The 11,729-nt window shown below is 40.4% G+C and overlaps 1 protein-coding gene across 1 annotated transcript; it reads left to right on the top strand.

Moving 5' to 3' along the window:
* The first annotated feature begins 10,260 nt into the window (after positions 1-10,260).
* Positions 10,261-11,278, top strand: LOC108475257 (uncharacterized). Its single transcript, XM_017777231.1, has 3 exons — positions 10,261-10,570; positions 10,625-10,786; positions 10,851-11,278. The coding sequence occupies exons 1-3, from the start codon at positions 10,261-10,263 to the stop codon at positions 11,276-11,278; spliced, it is 900 nt and encodes a 299-aa protein (XP_017632720.1).
* The last annotated feature ends 451 nt before the right edge of the window (positions 11,279-11,729 follow it).

The following is an 11,729-nucleotide window of genomic DNA, read 5'->3' on the forward strand; positions in this document are numbered from 1 at the left end:
AGATCCTTGAGATATGAGAATTTGTCGCATTAGTTGACCGGGCCAAGAAGGCCGAAGAGCTGAATAACAAAAGAAAGCAAGCTAAGAGAGAAGCTCAAGTTTCGAGTAAGAGGTCTAGCGGCAGAGCACACTTCTTTACCACAAAGAAATCAAGAAGTCATTAAGAATGCTCTACTTCATTAGTAAGGTATTCGGGTAGAGCAAGAAGCTCCAAGCGACATAAATGGTAACTAGTGTGGGAAGCGTAGATGATCAAAAGCCGAAGTGTAAAAGCTACAACAAATTTCACTTCAGAAAGTGCCGAATAAAGAGTGGTGCGTGTTTTAAATGTGGGTCTCTTGACCACTTTCTCAAAGACTGCTCGGATCGAGCTAATAAAGAGGTTAAGTCAGCCTCATAGCTGAATGCTCGTATTTCTCGGTGTAGACCCCCGAGACATCCCGGAAGTGCAAGTGGAATTCGAACTGTTGCTAAGGATGCTACTGTAAAATCAGAGGCTCGAGCTTCGACAAGAACATATGCAATACGTGCTAGAGAGGAAGCCTCTAATCCCGATGTCATCTCGGGTACATTTTCTATCTATGATACTCGTGTCATTGCCTTAATTGATCCAGGGTCAACCCATTCGTACATTTGCATGAACTTGGAGTCTAGCATGGATATGCCTGTAGCACCTACGAAATTTGTGATTAAGGTGTCAAACCCTCTAGGTAAGTTAGTCCTATTTGATAAAGTTTGTAAGAATTGTCCTTTGACGATTCAAGGTCATAGTTTTTCGGCTAAACTTATGTTATTGTCATTTGATGAGTTTGATGTAATACTTGGCATGGATTGGTTGGCTGTGCATGATGTGATTGTAAATTGTGGTAGCAAGTATATTCAATTGAAATGTTCAGGTGGTGAGATTCTCCGAATCGATTCAAATGAGTTGGATACTCCGTCGGTTGTGGTTACCTCAATGATGGCTGAAAGGTATATGAGAAAAGGATATGAAGCCTACCTTACTTTCGTGTTGAATACTAGAGAATCTGAGTTGAATTTGGAATTGGTACTGATAGTATGCGAGTATTCGAATGTGTTTTTGGAAGAGCTACCCCGATTACCTCTTGTTAGAGAAGTAGAGTTTGGTATTGAGATGGTGCCTGGGACAACTCCTATTTTTATCGCTCCGTATAGGATGACGCCAACCAAACTAAAAGAGTTAAAAGTACAGTTGCAAGAACTGACAGAAAAAGGTTTTGCAAGACCAAGCTTTTCGCCTTGGGGTGCTCGAGTGTTATTTGTAAAGAAAAAAGATGGTTCAATGAGGCTATGTATAGACTACAGACAACTTAACAAGGTAACTATCAAGAATAAGTATCCGTTGCCAAGGATTGATGATCTGTTTGATCAATTGAAAGGAGCCACTGTAATTTCAAAAATAGATCTGAGATTCAGTTACTACCAGTTACGAGTTAAAGAGTCGGATGTGCCTAAGGTCGCTTTCAGAACGAGGTATGGTCATTTCGAGTTCCTAGTCATGCCTTTTGGTCTAACGAATGCCCCAGCCGCGTTTATGGACATAATGAATCATGTTTTCCAACCATACCTGGACAAGTTTGTTGTGGTATTCATTGACGATATTTTGATCTATGTCCGTAATGACTCTAAACATGCTGAACAGCTGAGGACTATTTTATATACCTTACGAGACAAGAAATTGTAGCCTAAGTTCAGCAAAAGTGAGTTTTGGCTTCGAGAGGTAGGATTTTTGGGTCACATTTTGTCGGGTGATGGCATCCGAGTTGATCGAAATAAAATATCTACTATTGTTGAGTGGAAGCCGCTAGAGAACGTACCCAAGGTTAGAAGCTTTTTGGGTTTAGCCGGTTACTATCGACGCTTCGTAAAAGAATTTTCGATGATTGCAACTCCTTTGAAGAGGTTGCTGAAAAAAGATGTTAAGTTTGAATGGTCATAGAAGTGTCAACAGAGTTTCGAGAAATTAAAGACATTGCTAACTGAGGCTCCAGTTTTAGTGCAACCCGAGTCGAAAAGGAATTCGTGGTCTATAGTGATGCGTCCCTAAATGGACTGGGTTACGTGCTTATGCAAGAGGGCAAAGTAATACCGTATGCTTCGAGGCAACTAAAGTCGTACAAGAAAAATTATCCAACACAGGATTTGGAGCTAGCCGCCATTGTATTTGCCCTGAAGATTGGGAGACACCATTTGTATGGTGAGACGTGCCATGTATTCACCAATCACAAGGGTTTGAAATATTTGATGACTAAAAAAGAACTGAATTTGAGACAACGGAGATGGTTAGAGTTGATTAAATATTATGAACTGATCATTGACTACCACCTGGGAAAGGCGAATGTGGTCGCAGATACACTAAACAGAAAATCCCTGTTTGCTTTGAGAGCCTTGAACACGCAGTTAGCCTTGTTAGATGATGGTTTGGTTTTGGCAGAGTTAAGAGCCATACCAACGGTTCTACAAGAAATATGTGTAGCTCAGATCAATGATAGCGATTTGCAAGCCAAGAGAGCTCAATGCGAGTCAAGCACTGAATCAGATTTTCAGATTGGTTCCGACGATTTCTTGATGTTCAGAGATAGGATCTGTGTACCGAGAGACGATGAGCTTATTCAGAAAATTTCGCAAGAGGCACATGACAGCCATTTGTCTATTCATCTGGGAAGTACCAAGATGTATAATGATTTGAAGAAAATATACTAGTGGAATGGCATGAAAAGAGACATCTTTGATTTTGTATCGAAATGCTTGATATGCCAGCAAGTCAAGGCTGAACACCAAGTACCTTTAGGTTTGTTATAGCCTGTGGTGGTCCTCGATTGGAAGTGGGATAGGATTACTATAAATTTCGTGATGGGATTACTATTGACCCCGAAAAAGAAAGATGCTGTTTGGGTTCTAGTTGATAGGCTAATGAAGTCGACTCACTTTATTCCAGTACGAACTAACTACTCACTTGACAAGTTGGCTGACTTGTATGTATCTGAGATTATGAGATTACATGGGGTACCGTTATCGATTATTTCAGATAGAGACCCGAGATTCAATTCGAGATTTTGGAAGAAGCTGCAAGAAGCCTTGGGTACAAAGTTGAATTTTAGCACGACTTTTCACTCGCAGACTGATGGCCAGTCTAAGCGGACGATTTAGATTCTTGAGAACATGTTACTGTAACGCCCTAAAAATTTAGGGGTCGTAATTTCTTCATTTTTGACACAAATTGCATGTTGATGTGTTAGCTAAGTGATTTAGGCATGTTTAGGGTTGTCTGGGAAGTCCTGGGTTCAAGCTTTGGCTTTTGCAAAAAATTTTATTTTTGCTTAAAAGGAACTGGACACTTGTGCGTAGGCTTTATAAATAAATGTGGTTGAGTGAGGACATAAAAGAGTCTTGTGGCTTAGTGGTAGTTGGCGTGTAGAGCATTTGAAGAGTGCATGAGTTCGAATCCCATGTCAAGTAAAGGAGTATTTATTTTTGCTAGAAGGGGACGGCAAGAGTTAGTGTTGGAGTTGAACACTAAGGATGAAGGTTTTGAATTGGTCTTAAGGGTTGTTCCAGAGGATTTCAAGGAGGGATAAGGGGAGAAAATCTTAGAGATTATCATGGAATTTGAAATAGGAAGGAGTTTGTAGCCGTATGGGAGTGTGTGAGGGTGCAAATTCGACTAAGGGGTTTGGGGAGTGTGTTTTCGGCATTTGGGTAGGGAGTAGGGGCCGAACTCTTCTTTGGCTATTGTTCTTTTTTCTCTTTTCGGTCACTTTGAGTATTATTCTCCTCTGCTGATTTCTTTGTATGCCTTTCGAGAAAAGCCGAAACCTTGGTTTCATTTTGTGCCGATTGGTAAAATCTTTTCTTTTTTTTCTCTCTTCTAAGTCCTTGATTAAACACTACCCTAGTTTACACTCAGCACTATGCCGTAATTCTCTTCTCCTTCTTCTTCTCTCTAACCCTTTTTCCATCGCATCTCTATTGCACTTCTACCTTTAAGAACTTTGGCCGAATACCATTTGATCATCTGGTTCATCTCGTTTGGGTTGTCTCTGTGTTAGCCGAATATCCTTCTCTCTGTTGAATCCTTTCCCTATTCTTTTAAATCTCTGTGTTACTTGGTTAGTTTGATTGAGCAAATTTGTTGCCTCTCTGCTAGTGGTAAGTATGTCGTGTGGTGACTGTTAACCTTGTTTCTTTTATTATTTTCTCTAAGTCGAATATTCCTTTCTCTTAGTTCTCTATATTTGTCAAGTGGTGACTTCTTTTTTTATGATGTATGTTCGCGGGGTTCAGTTATCACTGAGGAATGAAGGTTGCAAAACGTTCTTGAGCGATCGGAATTCTGTCTTCCAACACTTGGGTAAGCCAATTATTCCCTGTTTTAAGAGTGTTATCTTAGAGGCTCTAGGTTATTCTTTTTAATTAGTTTTATCTGTTAAACTGTCGTGTGTGCAGTTGAGGGCCAAGATTCGCGAGATCAACTCTAGCTAATCTAGATACAGTTGGCCACCTTCTCTTTGATCAAGGTAAGTAGAGGAGTTGGGTTAAAGGTAGTTGTTGCGATTGAATGTGGTGGAGACTAACTGAATGTTAGGTTGATTGTAGGCTTTGGACTCGTAGGGGATTCTTTCACTTTTGTAAATCAAGGTGTGTAGTCGTACACCTGATCTTACTTTGTGTTCAATGATGAACGTGGGTGTGTAACCACACCAAGGATGTTGTAGATCGACAAAAGCTGAAAAGCCAGAGTTTCGGCTATTGAGGCCTTACGAGCATGTAATCGCTCGTGGGGTAAATGAGCCGACATATTATAGGCGGTAGACTATAAGACCATTGCATGCGTTTAATGGACTAGGGCTCTTATGGGCCGTGTTGGGCCGAGATGGGACGAGCGGGCCCAATGGAACTATGGGCCCCACACGGGTAGGACATGCAATAAGTGGAAAAAATATGGAATGGGACATGGAAACCGCATTAGCAGGACTGAATTTGAGCTAAATGGGCCACATGGGCATATGGGCCCACTTGGGCTGAGTTATGAGCCTTGGGCCCATTTACACTATTTCGGCCATATGGGTTATCTGAGTCGTTCGAGTTGACTGTAGACCTTTTGAAGGGTCGTTATCTGTATAGAGACCCTAAAATCAGTTAAATGGTCAAAATTCCCCTAAAGGGTAAAAATTACTATTTTACCCCTAATTGATGAAATGACCTTTATAACGCTAGTGGTAGGTTAATTGATGTGTGTATGACTTTTAAATGATTGGTTTTGAGTATGACATACTGCATGCACGTAATATTTATGACACGACATCTGCATGGGATTGGGTTTATGATATGGTCAAAGTACTGTACTGGTGACTATGTCACGTTTACTATGACTGGTGGCTTGCCACACTTACTACTACTGGCAGCTACGCTACATTATTGTTACTGGCAGCTTTGCTGCGATATTGGTGTGCTGGTTGGGTGGGTTGATTGATATCCCCACATGGTGTGTTGGTTGGTAAGGGTGGTGTGCTGGATGGTTTTGGGATGGGTTGCATTTCGCACTATTCTGAAACTGTATTGGGTTAGGCCCACACCGCTACTATTTAGGGGCTAAGGCCCAGATTGTACTGATACTGAATAGGGCTCAGGCCCAGACTGTTACTACATGCACTGTTTTCTATAGTCTGATAAGGGATTACACACTGAGTTTTCGTAAACTCACCCCTTTCTTTTAATTGCGCAGGTAATCCTCAACCTTAGACGGTTTGGAGTTACGAGGGACTCGATGGCAACAACGATCACGAATGACTGTATTATTTACTGATTTTATATTTTGGTTTTGTTTTGTAATAAAGACATTTGAGGATTTAATTTTTAATTGGGCTATGGTTTGGTATTCATTAATTGCTAGAGTAAGAACATCGGGTTTTCAAAATAATAACGTTTTCGGTAAGTGAACTTGCAACTTTAATTCTGATAAAAACAAATGTTTTGAAAACTATACACGTTTTAAACAGCATGAAACACTAGACCTACGTGGGTTTTAAAACTATAAAGGCTTTACAACAACCTGATTAACATCTAAGGCTTGACGGGTTTTCGGGTATCTGATGTGGCATGTCAGATCCAGTAGTAACGTCTAGGCTGGGTTTAGGTTGCTACATTTAGTGGTATCAGAGCCAAGTTACAAAAACTCGGCTATGGTATGGGTAGCAGAAAATTGTTTTATTGGGTTTTTCCAAAATTTGGTTTTGAAATTTATCAACGGAACTTGGCTTGTTTCTGAAATGATGTTACTAGAATTGTGGCACACCGAGTCTCCGACACAAAATCTGTAAGTTCTCTGCTAGTATCTATTGCTTTAAACTATAATGTTGTAACACCCCGAACCCGAGACCGTCGCCGGAGTCGGACACGAGGTGTTAACAGACTTCAAACCACTTATTGAGAATTTTCCAGACAAGCTGCCAATCTGTGTACTAGTCGCTTCAAAAATCATAACTTGAGTTTTACAACTCGAAAATCAGTTTCGTAATTTTTCCCTGAAACTAGACTTATATTTCCATCTACAGATTTTTTTCTAGAATTTTTAGTCAAGCAAATTAGTACAGTTTATTAGTTAAAGTCTCCCATGTTACAGGGGTCGACTACACTGACCTTCATGCGTTACAACTGGAATAACTCCCTGTGTAGGGATTAAATGCTGATGCCGTTTGTTTCTATAGAAACTAGACTCAAAGAAGAATTTATTAATATGTGGTATGACTCCTAATTTTCTCTGGTTAATTTATAATTAATTTTCAAAGTCGGAACAGGGAATCCAGAAACCGTTCTGGCCCTGTCTCACGAAATCTTGGATATCTCTTAAAATACAGCTCATATGGTCATTTCGTTTCATCCATATGAAAATAGATCCATCAAGCTTCGAGTACATAATTTTTTTAGCTATTAATTCCACTTCTACTATTTTTAGTGATTTTTCGATCTCATATCACTGCTGCCGTCCGCAACAGTTACTGCAGTAGACTATGCCAATTTCATGAATCCTTCCTTAGCCTTACTAATCATCCATCATACGTGACACAAATTATGGCCACCTTATCAAAATTAAGGTTTCTAGGACTCGTGGCTATAGATTCTAGCATCCCACTCAAACGACCACATAGGCCATTTTCACATGGCTTAAAGTTTACAACCCAAAATTTAACAAAACAAAATAGCCCATACATGCCAAATGTTCTCCTAAGTTGACTAAGAAGACAATACCAAAAATTGCTCTTGGTGTGATGACTTCGTTGATGATTACGAAAACCCAAAAGGAAACGAGTCCAAGAAACCTAAAATGGGTGACAAGAAAACACCGAGTGAGTTTATAACTCAGTAAGTCATAAGCATTCCACAACCATCCATTAATACAATTATCATAAAATGAAATAATGAAACAAGGCCAAGTGTTCCAGCCATACCGAACTATACCATAGTTCCTTAGATCTTTCGGATCAATCTCATACCAAGTCATACATTTACATTTCATATACTGTTCAATAGGATATTTGAAGCAATTTCCATAAATCATTTCATTTCCGCAACAATCATGCAATCAAATGAACTTTCATCTATTCCACGATACCTTATTTACGGGAATGCAATTGAAATCATCACATAGATTTAAATCTTACCAACTCCACCCCGAGCATGAACATAGCATCTATTAGCCATGAACTCAAGGTACTTACTCTTTCCGCTGTCCATACTCATCTCGATGAAGTCACGCCTCCATATAAATGTTCAATCGGAGATATGTGTAGAGTTCGCGCACATAGTGCTTAATACTCAATCACGCACACTTAGTGCCATGTGATTCAAGCCCGCACACATAGTGTCATATAGTCCAAACTCGCACACTTAGTGCCATACATTACAAGCTCGCACACTCAGTGCCAATCTCGCCCCCGACACATCTATTTCTCGCACACTTAGTGCCAAGCAAACTTCCTACACATTTCACTATCTCTTTTACGTTCAACAATATCATCTTTTCATACACATACATTTGTATATATTTCATCTCATTAAACACAATTGCATAGATATTACAATCATTTAAGCAATATCAAATATATGCTTAATGACTTACTTTGTGTTGGGTAAAATAGTCCAAGTCGGATACTCGATGACCTTCGTCTTTCCCTTGCTTGATTCTCCTTCTTTAACTCCTTGAGCTTAATCAATAAATCAACTAGTTTAACCCTCTTGCTAAACATTCATAATTCAATTACACATGCATATGTATGTTTGTATATTCGGCAACCATCCTCACTTATTACCCATTTGGTCAACAATCTAAGCCAAGATAAGGCTTCAATATGGTTGCCTCTAACCGAATACATGCACACCAATCTACTTCCTTTGGCCGAATATGCATGTCTATGTTGAGGCCAATTTTACACTTAATACTACACAAAAAAACAGCATACATTTTCCTAATTAACGCATTACATATTGTAGCTCTATACACATCTCTCATTTATTTCATAACCGAAACAACATCACAAGCAAATATACACCTTAAAATGGTATATATGTCATACCAATTCATCATGTGCAAACATATATTCATGTAGGTGCAATGGCCAATTCTCAAGTGGCTTATATCCAAATATATACACATATCCAAAGCTTAAATCTTACTTACCATGCAACATGCATGAATCATACTTATGGATATAACATGGCGAATACCACAACACCATACCGCTTCAATTTGGTCATGGTTAAACAAAGAACTTAGTATCTCATTCAAAATGCTAAAAGAAAATCTAAGAATCCTCAATCCACCATCACATGTATCATTATCAAGCTTGATATTTAGCATGCAATGGCATTAACACCATATTCACTTTGGCGAATTTCATTCCCATGACATAACAAAGATTTGAACCATGGGCTAACAAGAACATCAAGCTAGCAACTAAAATATACATGAATCTCATGGCAAAACATCAAACTTACCTTAATCTAGGTACAAGTATGGCGGACCTCCTCCTAAACCTCTTCCAAACCAACATGAAACAAGAATTCCTTCCTTCTTCCTTAGAATTTTCAGCCCAAAGGAAATGAAAATGATGAACAAAAATTCTTCTTTCTTTCTCCACACTCACTGCAATGGGCATGCATGAGACCATTTTTTCTCTTTTTTTTTTGTTCCTTTCATTATTAAATTCCCATGCTCACTATTTTATTTTTTCTTACATACATCATTGTCCCAACATGTTTTATGACATGTTTTTACCCATAATCTCTTGTCATGGCGGCCACTAGCTATTAGGGGGAAATTTGACATGCAAGTCCTCCCTTGACTACATGCACTATTAGGTCCTTATAGATTAGCCTATCACTTTTCAAAAGTGTCACACAAGTCGTACTAACTGAATTCACATGCTATCGGCTAAATCGAAGCCTGAAATTTTCAGACATTCATAATTACATATTCTAGACAATAAATATTACGTTCAAACATTTCGGTGACTTGGTTTAGCGGTCCCGAAACCACTTCCCGACTAGGGTCAATTTTGGGCTGCCACAAATGTTGTGCTGAGAAACTGTTATAGATAGTAGAGCAATACGAGAATTTCTAGTTAGAACAAACTGAGATTGTAAAAGACTGATAGTGGTAGTGGACTCTCGATCTACGGAAATATAGCTCTAAACATTATTTTCATAAAATATTTATTAATAACAACTAGAATTACAAATTGATAGCATAAAACTTCTAAATTCAGATAAAGCGTATCGTGATATGAGCGCTAGAGGTATTCGTGGAAGGGGTACATAAGGCCGTTGTAGAGGCCGAGGGGGTGCTACAGTTGGGTCTTCAGCGCCGGCTCACATGCCTGCTAGGGAGACACCGGCTTCACCAGTAACTGAGACTGGGTCTCATGATTGAGCAATTGGGGATGATGTCTTGTCTTAGGCGATGCTACGGGTTCTTGAAAGGGTTGTTGGAGTGAGTACGGGACAAGTGGCTCGAGGGTCAATTTCTGAGTGACTCTGATCTAATGGGGCGAAGATCTTTAGTGGTGTTTCTGGTATAGCCCCGAATGTGGCAGAATATTGGTTAGAGGCTACGAAACGGATAATGGATGATCTTGACTGTACTGTGGAACAGAAGTTGAAAGGGGTGGTGTCGTTACTATGAGATGAAGCTTATCAATGGTGGCTTACTGTGAGGGAAGGTACACAAGCTGACCGTCTGACATGGGATTTCTTCAAGACGTCTTTCCAGGGAAAATATGTAGGCACAAGTTATGTGGACGCCCGAAGGAAAAAATTTATGAACTTGACCCAGGGGAACAGGACTGTGGCGGCATAAAAGGCGGGGTTTCTGCGTTTGAGTCGTTATACTCGTGGGATAGTAGCGATGAGTACGAATGCTGTGTGCGTTTTGAGGACGGCCTTCGTGATGAGTTGAGAGTTCTAATAGCTCTACAGAAGGAGCGAGACTTTGCTGCTTTAGTGGAGAAAGCAAAGATTGCTCAAGATGTGAAGCACTTGGAGCGCCAGAATCGTGAAAAAGATTGAGGCAGAGGCAAAAGGGAGTTTGGATCCTCGGGTTTTACAGGTAGTCCTATTAAGAGAGCCAAGTTTGATGGGTCAGTCCAAGCTGGAGATTCTGTTGTTTCTACAAAATCGCAGCCCTGTGCTGATTATGGGAGATCTCATTTGGGTGAGTGCTGGAAAAAAGATTGGGGCATGCTTCAGATGTGGGCCTATAGATCATCAGGTTAGAAATTGTCCTCAAAGGCCTACTTAGATGCAAGCTACAGGACAGGGTCGTGTTTAGCCAGTGAGAAGTGGTCAGCCACTGAGAGGTCGTGGACAGGCTAGAGGTGGAAATGGGTTTGGACGAGGTCATGGAGTGCCAGGTAGAGGCATGGGTAGTACGGAGGCGAGACAACCAGCCTTGGTTTATGCTGCTCGCCACCGAGAGGATGGTGACGCCTCAGACGTCATAACCGGTACGTTCTTGATCCATAATTCACCATTTGTTGCTTTAATTGATATTGGATCTACGCATTCGTATGTTACGTGCACTGTGTCTGAGAAGTTGGGTATTCAGTTTGAGAGCACTACTAATGAAATGATGGTGTTGAGTCCACTAGGGCAGTTGGTTAGGGTGGATAAGTTGTTCAAAGAAGTGCCCTTAGAAGTTCAAGGGGTCGTATTTCCTGCAAATTTGATGGAACTGCCATTCGAGGATTTCATATTATTTTAGGCATGGATTGGCTAGTGAAGCATCGTGCGAAGTTGGATCGTGCTGCTAAGCGGTTGGTGTTGAGGACTTTGGAGGATGAGTAGGTGGCTGTAATAGGGGAGTGAAGAGATTACTTGTCTAATGTGATATCGGCGTTAAAAGCCGAGAAGCTGGTTCGTAAGGGTTGTGAGGCTTTTCTAGCATATGTTAGCAATTTAGGGACTAAGAGTCTTTCTGTTGAGGATGTAAGAACTGTTAAGGAGTTTCCAGATGTTTTCCCAGAAGAGCTTCCTAGCTTGCCCCCAGACCGTGAGGTCGAATTTGGAATTGAGCTCTTACCTGGAACAACTCCAGTGTCGATCGCCCCATATAGGATAGCACCAAAGGAGCTAGTGGAGCTAAAGGCTCAAATTCAGGAGCTGTTAGACTGAGGATTCATTCGACCGAGTGTGTCCCCTTGGGGAGCTAGTTT

The sequence above is a fragment of the Gossypium arboreum genome, chromosome 3, assembly GCF_025698485.1.
Source record: "Gossypium arboreum isolate Shixiya-1 chromosome 3, ASM2569848v2, whole genome shotgun sequence".
Lineage (NCBI taxonomy): Eukaryota > Viridiplantae > Streptophyta > Magnoliopsida > Malvales > Malvaceae > Gossypium > Gossypium arboreum.